Source organism: Taudactylus pleione, unplaced genomic scaffold, assembly GCF_031769625.1.
Source record: "Taudactylus pleione unplaced genomic scaffold, aTauple2 ptg000099l, whole genome shotgun sequence".
Classification (NCBI taxonomy): domain Eukaryota; kingdom Metazoa; phylum Chordata; class Amphibia; order Anura; family Myobatrachidae; genus Taudactylus; species Taudactylus pleione.
Window position 1 is genome coordinate 2,501,763 of NW_028284501.1, and position 14,509 is coordinate 2,516,271.

At 42.8% G+C, this 14,509-nt stretch overlaps 1 protein-coding gene across 1 annotated transcript in view; it reads left to right on the forward strand.

The window, feature by feature from the left end:
* Positions 1-268: 268 nt before the first annotated feature.
* The window catches only part of PDLIM4 (PDZ and LIM domain 4), a 214,283-nt gene continuing 200,042 nt past the window's right edge, over positions 269-14,509 (forward strand). Inside the window, exons 1-2 of the mRNA XM_088470386.1 lie at positions 269-327; positions 548-842. Of these exons, the coding sequence (XP_088326512.1) occupies positions 750-842 (93 nt within the window). The 5' untranslated portion in view covers positions 269-327; positions 548-749. The remainder of the gene's footprint in view (positions 328-547; positions 843-14,509) is intronic.

The window sequence follows — 14,509 nt, forward strand, 5'->3', positions numbered from 1 at the left end:
ATCCGTAGTGAATCAGGCCCAATGATCCCTATGGCTACATGCATTTTCTAAAAAGTGATTTTTGACCACCAGGTGGCACTCTCTCTTCTGTGGGCTGTAAGATGGATGTCCCAGGAAGCTGCTGCAGGGAAACACTGTCATCTCGGAATGGCACAACTTTTCTCCTCTCAGGGCGCTGTATAGCCGCCCGTTTAGCCAGCATTCTGTTACAGTATAGGGCTGGAGCTGGCAAAAACTTTTGCATCCTGCGGCTGGAAGCAATGTGCTGGGGGTATCCGCTGATTTCACAGAGGATGCAGAGCCTGTTGTCCTGTACATGCCTGAGAGGTAAGAAGCTGCATAAGACAGAGAATGCCATATCCCAAGTTACAAAAGTATAAGAGAGTTTTCAATTTTGGGTTTAATTACTTGTAGCCTTCAAGAAAGATATTAGTAAAGTGAGCTTTGCATTGCAAACTGTTTCAGTTACTCACTATATTTCACTATATGTATGTATGTAATGTATGTGAGTGTTTCATCTTTTTTGTATCTTTTATATTTTTGTAAGTGCCCCTGCAGCTGCTGGAGAGGTGAGCGTCTGAACCCGAAGCACAGGTTACCTAGTAACGGAGGAGTCAGGGCACGCCCCCGTGACGTCAGCTGGGATCTGCAGCAGGACCCTGGGCAGGAGGCTGAGTAGCAGAGCAGTCTGGTGGCTGAGCAGTGCCGAGCAGAAAGCTCTGCAACAGTTGGGATACTTGCACTACACCATGGCACAGACAGTCACTCTCAGTGGCCCCTCACCCTGGGGATTTAGGTTGGTAGGGGGGAAGGACTTCAGCACTCCTCTGACCATCTCTAGGGTAAGTGACAGCATCTGACTGGGCACATATCTGTCATTGCATACACTGTGCTGGAAAAGCAGGGCATCCTTCTCTGATCTCCCTGTAACATAAGCGATCCCTCATCGATCTTGGCTGCTGCCACTTGTGGGAATGGGCTCTTCTATGCCCAGTCCTGGGGAGTTACATTGCCGGGTGATGGCACTTTGCTGAGACTGTAAAGTAGCATCAGTGAAACCAGTGAGTCTTTTCCTTCTGATGTCTGTACATCCATCACTAAGGACTCATGTCCCATACACTCTCCTTTTCATCACTAAGGAGTAGGACTCATGTCCCATACACTCTCCTTTTCATCACTAAGGAGTAGGACTCATGTCCCATACACTCTCCTTTTCATCACTAAGGAGTAGGACTCATGTCCCATACACTCTCCTTTTCATCACTAAGGAGTAGGACTCATGTCCCATACACTCTCCTTTTCATCACTAAGGAGTAGGACTCATGTCCCATACACTCTCCTTTTCATCACTAAGGAGTAGGACTCATGTCCCATACACTCTCCTTTTCATCACTTGAGGTTTTGTCGTGATTAGTTTGTATTAAAGGTCTCTAGTTTCTACATAAATATTTTTCCTCTATGAATTGATGTGAGCAAGTGTTATAGTACGGAGTACTGAGTGTGTGCAAGGAGCAAAGACTGAATTCTGTTGGCAGGACGGACTCATTTACTGCTACAACTGAGAATACAAAATAGTCTCCTTAATGGTTATAGAAATATTACTGATAACACATAAAAAACCCAGCAACTCTGTGTAATTGTATTTATAGCTCATTACCAAATAATTAGAACAATTAATGGCAGTAATGTGATGATATCAGCATTTCATGGACTTTCTTAAATTTCACAAATAATATCAGATAATTCCAGCTATTTTAAATATGATTATGTTACAATGGGTGATTCTCACTTCTGTGTTTACAGGATATCAAACAGATCCACTTAACCCTTTGTTTAAACTCTAGGTCACTAAGCCCCCACACTTCTACTTATGCAGTTTCTACTTAAGACACCCTCTGATTCTGTATTCAGTATGCCAGGGTGTCTTTATAATGGTAACATCTGGTTAATATTGGCATTACCCAATTTAGAACTTTATTTCCTGTTTAGACGTTAGCTTGTGTTAATTAATATTGTCAGTTCTGAATTATTTTCAGCACCAACTTATTGTCACTGTCTATGTATTGTCAGTGTCATCACCTACCCTATGCACAATATTACTGGCCTTCCAGTAATATTGTGCCCAGAAATGCCCATTTCATGGATAGTGTGGTCTGTGGAAGGACGATCAATCTGTATGCAATAGCGAACTTCGTCCATGTGCTTATGTCTGGTTTGGTGCACGTGCAGGTGGCGATTTCTTTCTTTGGAGCATGTGCAGTATGCTGTAATCCGTGAGAACCGTCCCCATTGCCACTTGCTTCCCAATCAGAATCAGCCCCGTTGTGTGGGGATAATACTTGTATCCTGAGAAACATATAAGAGTAGTTGTCACCAAGGGGTAAATTTACTACAGCGAGAGTTTTTAGAAGTGGAGATGTTGCCCATAGCAACCAATCAGATTCTAGATATTATCTTCTAGAAGGTGCTAGTTAAATGTTAAGTAGAATCTGATTGGTTTCCATGGGCAACATCTCCACTTCTAAAATCTCTCACTTTAGTTAATGTACCCTCAAGCATGATTTATTTATTTTTTTTAAAAAGGAGTTTAAAAATATATATATTTTCAGTTTTCCCTGAATTTAAATTCTGAGCATCTTCTGTGCTGCAACTAAATCTTATTTGCCTGCCCTGTATTATAATGACAGTATACAAGTCAGCATTCTCTGTGCCAAATGGCCTAATATAGTGATGTCCTAATAATAATTACATGGGGACCATTTATACATCATATATCACTACTTGCTTGTGGTCCGTGTACTATTAAAAAATTAAACCACACTAGTTTATGGTGGTTGTCAAAAAACATGGAGCTAAGGAGCCTTTTAGGGTTTATTTTGCAAGCAGGCTATTATTTAGACCACCCTGGCTTAGTGCATGTACTCTTTGTAGAATCCTGTTTACTGCAGATGCCGCCAGAAGGATGTGTGTGTATGTGAGAGTGCTATAAGCAAAGAACGAGTTCTTTAGGGGTTGAGATAAGCTGTTAGATGCACAGTCTATTACCACCAGGGCATGTATACAGTGTATAGGGGACGTATTTACCTCTACTAGTTCCACCTATGACAAGATTCCATTTGAAGACACTTTCATTAATCTACAGTTATAAAACATGCTTAATATATGTACAACTGTATTTTATATTCATCGCTTAAACTTGCATTTTTTTTGCCATATATTTTATATTTTATTCAATAATTAAGTACAGTCGTATGCTACCTTTTGCCCTCCAGATGTTTGGAACTACAAGTCGAAGCATGACACAAGAGCAGTTGAGTCACAGTATGCCTAAACCTACAAAATAAAATTTTCAGATAATTGAGAAAATTTGCTTTAGAATATGTTGCTGTGACAGCTGCTCTTCTTCATAAATCATTAGGTTGCCATGGCCGTGACTCTTGTCACACACAAGAAGACATTCCATAGTTCAGTGTTTTGGTGCACCATTTTCCAGATCCCACCCAAAAAAAGGAGTGTCAGTTACGAAAGTGTTTCACAATGATGGAACGTAACAAAAGCTACATTATGTATCTGTTGACTTTAGTAATCTCTTTGGTCACAGGTGCAAAACAATTACAACAAATATGTGCACTTCCAGTTTAGTTTCAGTTTTATGACAGCTCATTTTCATTTGTTTAAAATCTCGTTAATTAATTTTGAGAGGTGTAAGGATAATATGGCTGGGAAGGGTGGTACTAACGGAAGCAGGGGCATATTAAGAGAGGAGGAGGCCCATGTGCAGTCTCCGTCAGGGGCCCCCTCCTCTCTCTCTCCGACGGCTGGCAACGTACTGAGTGCAGCACCACAGCAGTAGACTCTGGGCACTAGTCTGTGCCCAGAGTCTACTGCGCATGCGCAGGCCACCCGGAAAATGGCGCAGCAGCCATTTTCCTGGCGATTTTTACTGCGCTGATAGCGTCGCCGTGGGTCTCCGGAGAGGTAAGTATTAAAAATATGGGTGCAGGGTTTGCGGTGTAGGCCACCCCGGTCCTAGGGGCCTGTGTGCCCCGCACACCCTGCACTCATAATAGATACGCCCATGAGCAGAAGTATATGTTTTAAAAATAGAGTTGGCAAATAAGGGAGTATATTAATTATAACGTATCCTTACAAATTTCTAATCTAAGATACCCATCTTTAAATCAATGAGGATTCACATCTCAACATAGTACAAACCTATATGTCCTGTTATCATTGCCTCCACTGAGACCCAGGCTTGTGAATGCTTGAGTGTAGTGTAGAGCAGTTAGAGCAATTAACCATGGGTGTAGCTATAGTGGGTGCAGGGGGTGCCACTGTTACGGGGCACAGAGGCTTAGGGGGCCACAGTCCCTCTCATATAGTTGCCTTCCAAATTCCCAAAATTGCCTGTTATGGAACTGGGTCAGGCCTGTTGCCCGGCCAGAAAAGGGGGACTCCTCAGTAGTGATCTCTGTCTCTGCCTCTTTGTAAAGCTCCACACTGATATGAACCATCTCTCACACTCCTGTTTCACTTTCACAGACACAGCTGGGACAGTCAGCGAGCCCGGCACTGTCGTGAATAGGCTTCGCCTTGAGTACAGCCAGATTAGGACTGTCCCAGAAAGGGTGGGTGTTCCGAAATTAAGTAGCTCTCCATTCAAAGTGGAATTTTCTGCAGTAAAAATATCCCCCTCAGACAAGAGATGGTCGGTCCCCGCTCCCTGTGTGGCATAATCAGAACTGGAGGCACTGTGTGGCGGAAAGTGTACTGGCAGCACTACAATGTGGCATACTGTGAACTGGGGGAATACAACATGAGATAATATGGTCTGGGGGCACTGTGTGGTATAATGTGACCAAGGGCATCCTCTGTGGGGCATAAAGTGAACTAGAGCATTACTACGGGGCATACAATTAACTAGGGCACTATTATGGGGCATAAAATTAACAACCATTGTGGAGAGAGGGGTCTTTCTAATCTAGAAGCATTGGGGAGGGGGTCCTTCAAAATGTTGCTATAGGGCCCGCAAAGTTCTGACTACACCCATCAGTGTAATCCTAATTTCATGCAGCAGAGGACATCTCTATGTACTCAGGGCCTGATTCAAACCCGCTCGAGAGCGCATAGCGCTCGCAAGCGGGTCGATGGTGGCCCAGTGCGCACGCGCAGCGTGGCAAGCCCCGGAGGGAGTGAGACCTTCACTCGCTCCGGAGCTTGCAGCAAAATGGGGCGGTTGTCGACGTTGATCGACAGTTCGCCCCATTTTGTAGGCGGGTAGGGTGGGGTGGCTGAACAAACTGAGGCATTCCCGAAGAAACGCCTGCCGTTTGTGGGCAGCCCTACTGACATCACTCGTGATGTCAGTAGTGGACTTCCAGCTCTATTAGAGCTGGAAGTCCAGTTGGCATTGCGAGTACTGAGACCTTACCACAAGGGTTTCCTCGCAATGCCTCACAGCTGTGCGAGCGGCCTGGAGGCCGGATTTAAAAAAAAATAGGGACGCCCTGATTCAAAGCGAGCGCACGCATATAGCCTGCACCTCTGAATCAGGCCCTCAGAGTCTAATGGAGCGACAAAACCATGGTCTGGTGAATTGTGAGTGATATATTAACAAAATACTGACTAGCTTTTCTTTAAACATAATGACATCTAATATTTATTCCACCATAAATACACTGTACATGGATAAAATGCCAGGGACCTTTGGTGTTATATAATAATAACCAATTTTTCTAATAAATCTCTAGTCCATCACAATATAGTTCCATCAAATATATTTACATAAGCCCTTTGTCCTACAGCCTCTGAAATACAAGGAGGGAAATCTGGGTGGAACCTCAGTTAGATATCTGTCTGGTGGCTGTAAGTCTCTCTGAACCCAGCACAAAACTATCCGAATCATCCTTCAATGTCTGCAAGTCTATTTTTCCACCCAGATTGCCTCCTAGGGGGTATGCAGTTGGGAAGCCGGCGAACCTAATCCCGACAGCCGGCTTCCCGACTGTCATATCCCGGCAAGGGTCTAAAGACAGGCGTCGATATGCCGACGCCTGTCATTAGACATACGCCGGGAGCCCGAAGCCCGGCATCCCGATCGAAGGGACGCCGGGCACCGAGTGCGGATAGCTGCGCGGGGGGGGGGGACTTAGGGTTAGGCACCCCCCGGGGGACTTAGGTTTAGACGGCGGGGAAGGGGGGGTTAAGTTTAGGCACTAGGAGGGGGGATTAGGGTTAGGCACTGAGGGGGAAGGTTAGGGTTAGGCACCCCTAAGGGAAGGTTAGGGAGTAGAAATAGGTTAGTATATACTTACCTTTGACGATCGGGATTTCCTCCTCTGCCGGGATGCCGCTGTGGGGATTCCAACCGCCGAGCATGGATCCGGCGGTAAATCATACCGATTCCCTCCTGGGGCTCTTATAGCTATAAACTAGGTACACACTTGTCGATATATCATTTGTTCGTTCACAGACATATCAGGTCGGCCCTGCAGCACCGCTGATGCCGTGTGTACGGGGGCCATGCCGACCGCCCTTACACTAGCTGCAGGGACCGCTGACGCTGACATCCCATCTGAGTGGTCAAATGTAAATGCCCGCCCAGTTGTGATGTCAGGCCAGACATATTGAGCGGCCGATTGGTAAGTGTGTATAGCATACAAACGGTCGCTCAGACGGTGGATCGTTCTGCTAACCAATCCGTCATTTAATTGTGTACCCAGCATAAGAACAGAAAGCCCTGGATATACACGTGGCTATAATATTAATAGTAATAATAATAATAATAATGAATAATGTTTATATATATATATATATATATATATATATATATATATAAAAAATTCCAACGGGCCTCCAAGCACTTTACATTTGTCATATTGGGATTTCTCAGTAGCCAGAATATTTCTTGCATATTATAACAATTTAAATGACTTAATAACAAAACCTGGAATCTTGGTCATGCTTCGTTTTATTAAAACTTGCAACAAGTATAATAATAATAAATACATAAAATGTAAATAAATAATTACATAAAATCAAAACCTTAATAAAAAAGGCAAAAAAAAAACCATAATATTACTTCATATTATACTTTTCCTAACCTAATACAAACACTTATCTACCCTACTACCTATATACAATCCACCTGGAATCTTGGTGATAGCCCCACAGACCAGGAAGGCCTAATTCTTCTGCACACCTTGGAACATAGGGCCTGATTCAGAGCCACTCGTAAGCGGCAGCTCGTTCGCTCCGAGCGATGTTTGCCCAACTGCGCATGCGTACGGATCGTTATACGCATGCGCGAACCAGTCAGTGCGGCCGAAAATCGTGTGCTCGCAAAATAGCGAATGCCTGCTATTTTGAGTGACAGAATGAGGCGTATGTGGGTGGTAACAGGGGAAGGTGCTTGAAAACGGGGAGTGGAGATCCGATCGCAGGCGTGGTTAAAGGTCAAAACGGGCGTTTTATGGGTGCGCATAATTAAAACACCAGCGTCATTGACCACGTCACTGGGTTTTTTTTAAGCCAGAACTGCTCGCAAAATTGTGGTAGCAAAAACCAACCACAAGAATAGCGAGCAGCTCATACCCTGTTCGGTGTACTCGATTAATCTAATAAATAGCGGACATGACGTAGGATGCGAGCGGCCAGGGGGCGTATTTTTCCAAAAAACAACCACATGTTTTGTTCGCTCGTTCAGACCTAGAGGCGTGAACAGACCGCAAAGAGCGAACGGTTCATTTGAATATCCACCAATATTTTCTGGACGAGCGAGCGCTAATTGCGTCCGGCTCTGAATCAGGCCCATAGTGATTCTTTGGACCTTTTGCAGTTTTGTTCCATATAAAGCTATCTACACATTTTTAAACAGTAATCCAGTGATTTATTTATTACCAAAAACAGGAAGGCTGTAAATAAGTACATTGTTTGTTGGCAGAACATTGTCTCTGGAGCCACCTTACCAAGAAGTGCCTCAGAGACTGTGCTTCCCAAAGTTTTACTCACGTCAGAGAATAACTTATGGTCATTTTCCTGATACAAAGTAATAGGATTATATTTACTCTGCCGCGGTTTGCCATAGACTCCAATGGTGGGTTTGAATGATGGATTTAAAGTAGCAATAGAACTAAATGCTGTCAGGTTGCTTTAGCATTTCTTTCTGTTGCTGTTTTAAATCCATCGGTCAAAGCTGCTGATCATCATCAGCTTTAACCAACCGAGACATATTAAACCTACCCCATAGTGTGCTATAGGACAAACACATCCCCAAACAGGGGATGTGGTTGCATCCCATGGCGCACACTAGCACCAGCCCTATACATGGTGCCAGAGACCGGTCAGACCCCTGGTTAGCTCTATAGCCCACCATTCTTAATACATGCCCACGGAAAACCTATCCCAAGTGCGAGCGTCTTGTTGCCACCAAGTTACACACATGTAGCCACAAGTGAATATCCTGCTGAGATGTGTACGACACCATGTGTAGTTACTGAGAATTGTGAGATCCTTCTTATGGGCAAATCTGGCTCAGTCCCAATGTGTTTTCATTGTTACGTTATAAGAATATAAACTTTAATGGTGTAAAAAATTGTACTGCAGTAGATGAGAGTGGTTTAATTAGGCAGGACATCTAAAGTATAGAAAGGAGACATCTGCAACCAGTTACTGCACTTCCGGGCTTAACTGGTGTTCTACAATGGCCCCCTCCTCAAAGCACTCGTACACTTGCTGTGTTATAACAGAAACTCTAGAACAAGAGGTCAAGCGCATGGACAGAGGTTAGCAATTTTAGGGTTAATAGCAATACTTTACACAGAGAACAAAGGTTTCATGTAACAGTATCCTAGTAGAAGATTGAAAAGTCATAGACATGGAAGTATTTGTACTAAACTGACAGAGACAGATACATAAGAAAGATGCATTTAAGCTTAAGGAATTTTGTACTAAATAATATTATTTTGGAAACAATACAAGGCATGATCAACAACAAAACTGCTCTAGCGTATAAAATGGCTTCATTCACTGTGCGAATCCAACGCTGCAACTTTTGCTAAATTCATTATTTTTTCTCTACTTTGTGTGCTGAATTTACAAAATGTAAAAGGGTAACACTATTGAAAGCAAAACACTCCTTGTTTTATTTTGAATGGTATTGCCGTATCAAACGCAATGCCGGCAGCAATCTGTGCACGCTGGACTCCGTGACCTCAGGACAAGTGGTGGGTGAAGGAGCCACTGTACAATCTATGGAACACCGCTGATCACACGACCGTAGAAATGTACCACAAGCACATTATTTGTATATGTAGGGATCTCTCAATACAACTAAAACATCTCAAGTTAACCCACTGCCTGAGAGCCCCACCTCCTCCTCTAGAGGTCATGTTCCAGACTGTGCACTAAATTGTACACTGTTATTCTCTTGGAGGGTCAGTTACCTTGTTGAGCACAATCAGTTTTTGTTTTTTTTATAGAAACTCCACCACTAATTGTCTAATAGTTAGCCAAGCAACTGTGGTGGCTGGTCACACCCCCTATGGTGGATGACCACACCCCTTAGACATGGACCCCTTCCATAACTTGAATAAGTTATTATTGGAGGTAACAGGTTTGACGTATGGTGCGACGTATGGTAACAAACCCCTCCTGTTTTCCTGCGCAATTTGGCTCTTCAAAGTTTTATAAATAGAGCCCATAATGGCAAGATTGAGACCACATATTAGGTTTTATTTTTTCATTACAAATCTATTAAACTTTTCTCTATATGAACTGCATTTAGCCTGGGTAATACCTGAAATCTTCATAGTATGTCAGATATTAACTGTGTGTACTGTATAAATGAACAGGATAGCTGCAGACAAAAGCCAAAAACCAATCAGACAGATCCATGCTGGAGGGAAGGGGATTTCCTCATTCCAGATGGTCAGATAGAACTATAGTTTCACCACAGTTCCCCAGTGACAGAAGATTATGGCCAAAACAAATCAATCAGGGAGAACACAGGTTTTACATAACAATGAGACTGGAATGTTAATCACATTTTCCCCTCCTTGTAAGGCTTCAGAAACTTTCACTTACCAAACAAAGTGATTGTGAGAAATGAAGAAAAGCTGGATGGTTTCCTCTCCATTCAGGACAAATAACTACAGTACTGTCTGCACCTGGGTTTTACCTGACCAGCCATATTAAAGCACCCACAGATACATGCAGTATTGCTGTATTGGAAGCACGCTTATAATGGCTACAATGTAGTCACACTGCATGCATGTGGATTGCAGATGACTATCAAAATGAAGGAAACATCCACATAAAGTAAAGCCACTATTTGACAACAATATGTATATCCATACTTGTCTGCTTTCCTAACTTGTATCCTGGAGTTGTGAAGGCATATTAGAAAAAGTAGAGGTGACCCAGGTAGGGTTGGCCATCAACCATCGATGATGAGCAACCATTGATGGCCTGATGGCGATGGTGATTAGATTTACCATTGATGGGAGACCACCAATGGTGTACGTCGATGGGAGAGTACTGATACCTAATGGAGCTGCAGTATGAGCATGTGCAATTTAATCCATCAATGGCTCAAACATTGATGGTTTCTAACCAATGATTTTAACACCATTGATGGCAGAGCCATCAATGGAAATCTCTAGATTAAGGATTGATGATCGCATCATCAAGCGAGTGGAGAATTTACAACATGAAGCCCCATCAACCTCAGTAAACTCCAAATAGCTTGGGAGTGATCACACCAAACACTTCAATCATACTGCAGCACAAGGTGGGGTTGGCTTTCTTCTCTCCCTGAACCTCCCCTCTGGTGATGGTGCACGAGGAAATCACTGAAGGTGGACCCTGTAGATATTATGCTTTGTGCAAATACACTGGCACAGTGCTATAGATGAATGCAGTTTACAAAAATAATAGAGATCAAGTCATGTTGGGAATATGTGCCATTATTGATAAAATTATGGGGATCGGATGATTTATTAAATCAGATTTGAATGTACCTTGGCAGACTTATGTTCACTTTCCATAAACTGATCTGGTTAAACTGAAAATATATATTTTTTTTTATATATAAATATGACCGGGCGTTGGTAGTTAATACAGGTCCACAAAACTTTTAGCTTTTGTAAATCATCCCCAAAAGTGAAGACTGGAAGTTAATCACAGTTTTCATAGCTGCCATCTGGGAAATGCATAGGAGAGGTATGAAGAGAAGAGCTCGCTATGATTTGTTGACATGATTTCACTGAGATGGGCGTGGCTTTGTGATGGCATTTACATATTCACGACATGCCACTGGCTACCTTGCCACTGATTCTGTAACATAGCAATTGGCATGCAGATATAATCACAGTTGCACACAGAAAACAGGCACGCCGCATATCAATTTAATCAGCGGGAGCTGCCTGTGTGTCCTATTCACATCACTTTGTGAATAAGACGTACTGTAAGGGAAAAAGTTGCATGGCGCTTGCGTTATGTGTAACGCAACTTGTAGCTCACGGAGGATAAATGTATGTGGACAATTCTGTATGCCGCTCCACTAGCCACCTGTCGCCTTCTCCTTATGGAGATGACTCTACAAAGCTAAACAGCAATGTATGTTGGCTGCCGCATTGAGGAGGCTGTTTTTCGGTGGACTACAGATACCGGCAATTGACTGAGCTCGCCATATTGCTGACCAGCTATATCAGCTGTGAATAGAACAGGTATGCCTCTGCTGGAGATTTACTACTATTCTGGTGGCCACTTGAACAATGCACTAAGGGCCTGATTCAAAGCCGGACGCTCTTTGAGAGCGCTCGCTCTGAATCAGGGCGTACCTGTTTTTTTTAAAGACGGCCTCCTGGCCGCTCGCTAAGCTGTGGGTGACCACCCACAGCTTTAGCAAGCGCCCAGGTGATGGTCGCGATGGTCATGACCATCGTGGCTTGCGACGAGACCCTTGTGGTAGGGTCTCGTTCCCGCAAGCTCCAGTGATAGAGCCAGAAGCTCACCACTGACATCACTCGTGATGTCAGTGGGGCCGCCCCCAAACGGCAGGCGCTTCTTCGGGAATGCCTCAGTTTGGCCAGCCACCACCCCTGCCCGCCTCCAAAACGGGGCAAGTTGTCAATCACAATCGACAGCTGCCCTGTTTTGGTGCAAGACCCGTAGCGACGGAGCTCCCGTCGCTGGCCGGGTCTCGCGCATGCACACGCCGGCATGTGCATGTGCAGTGGGGGACCATCAACCCGCTTGTGAGTGGGTTTGAATCAGGCCCTAAGTGAGTACGGCTCCTATAAGGTGATTTTTTTAAAATATATTTTTTCATTTTTTAACAAAAACACCAAGCATATTCAATAAGTGTGTGGATCTACCATTAATTTACACACAGAGACATTCTTTTTCAGCTGGACGCAGCTGTGAGGTTTTAATTAGTTACTTTGTGGAGCTGTGGGGATTTGGATACAATTCCTGTTACTGCTGTTACATATTTTGTATTGATATGTCTTTAATGTGACGTCTTCTATGCATTTCATATTTGTTACCTGAGTGCTGACATATATGTTTTACTACATTTTATTAATCTGTGGATACATTTTATTCATTTTCACAGCGCTGTTTTTCTAATTATCTATTGGACAAATCTGTATGCATGTGTATACGTTTTATGTCTGAGTTCTTGGGTTAGCTGTTCTTTCCTTAATTCTTACCTTTTCCTTTTTAAATGAAGAAAATATGCATATTGTTGAATGGATCAGCTGCAATAAATCCTGCATGTCAGACACACTTTTGAAAGAGAACAATGGTATAGAGGTGTGTGTTATATTTCAAGAACATTCTCCTGGCTATGACCAATGGAATCAGCCAGCACTGTAATAAAACTCACAGGCAGCTGCAACAACGCATAACATTTTTAGAAAACTAGATCCTGGCTTTTTTCTATTTTCCCACTTGGGATTGCATTCCGGGGGTTTGGATAATGCTGCAGGTTTTCTGCTCGCTGTGTGGGAATAAAAAAAAAAACAAATTTGAGATTGTGTGAGTGTTCCATAGAGGTCCCAATCTGCAGTGCAAAGGTGTCAGACTGTGTAGGTAATTAGCTATAGTCTAGTGCTACAGTATGTTTTTACCCCACGCCATTTTCAGTCCCTACATTCATACACTAACTTACTCCACCTTAAAAAATATATATAAAAAATGTCCCCAGATCTAAAGAAAATGCTCCAGAAGATGTCATTTACAGATAATGACTTTTTATGTATTTAAAAATTAAGCTGGGATCATTGATTCCTATGACAATCGTGTCTCAGCTACAGCTACAAACAGCATAAAGCACTAAGGGACTGGGCTCCGTAAACTGTCATTTCTTATTTTCACATATAGCAGCAATAAGAAATAATAACTTTTTTTGTGGCTATTGAATTTCTTTTGATAGGACAGTGGCTCAGACCTGGTGAAGAATAAAAAAATTACGCTATCACTTTACTGCCGGGTCTGTGCTCGACTTACCAGCTGCGCATGTGCAAGTATAGGCTGCCAGGCTGGATCTGAATATCCCTCTCCGGTGGAAAATAGCCCCCAAAACATGTAATGATACAAACGGGGGGAATTCAATTGGCCGCGATAATTTGATAACTTTAGTGCGATTTTGTTTTGATCTGTTAGCCCATTAATGTCACTTTTCTAATGTATGCGCACACCAGTATTTTGCACAATGAAATTAGCAAAGTCGCCTTGAGACATTCGTGCGATAATTTTTGCAGGTTTTAGCCACGAAAAGCATAGGGGAAAATGGGGGAATCTGTCTGTACCACCAAAAAAAGGCAAACTTATATAGGAACATCTAAGAAAGAGAAAGGGAGCGCTAGGTAGAGAATATATTACTTGAATATAAAATTAATGATGAATGAAGAAAAAGAATCATAGTAAAACATGCATAATCAGCATTTACAATAAACAATATAAAACATACCAGACCAGTGAGGCGCAACTGATCATAAATAAATAAAAAAATATAAAAAAATATGTAGAAAATTAATCCACCAAGACAGATCTGATAGAGCAAATGATCACACAGAATTACCCTGTTGAAATTAATGTTGACCAACAAATCTCTGACTTGGGCAGATGTTATAAATCCAGCGTAATAGCAGGTGCTGTTAGTAAGCAAAGCGTGTGGTCTCCAATTATGTATAGACCCAGTCACAAATAATAAGTAATGAAAAGTGTCACAGTTAATATTATTGAGCAAAGCATGCAGTCTCCAGTTAAATGTAAACACAGTCACTGATGATGTAGATTCAAAACACTGTCAGTGCTGTACGTCTGCAAAGGTACAAAGCGTGCAGCCCCACTCAAAGCAGCATATCTTAAAAAACAGGCTTAAAAAATATGTGTAAAAACTCTATATTACCTGATATCATGCCTGTTGTCCCTGATCAGCGGTGGCCAGCCGTGACACTGAGGGACTGTCTAGGAAGACGGAATTAGATTCCTGGGGTCCCAG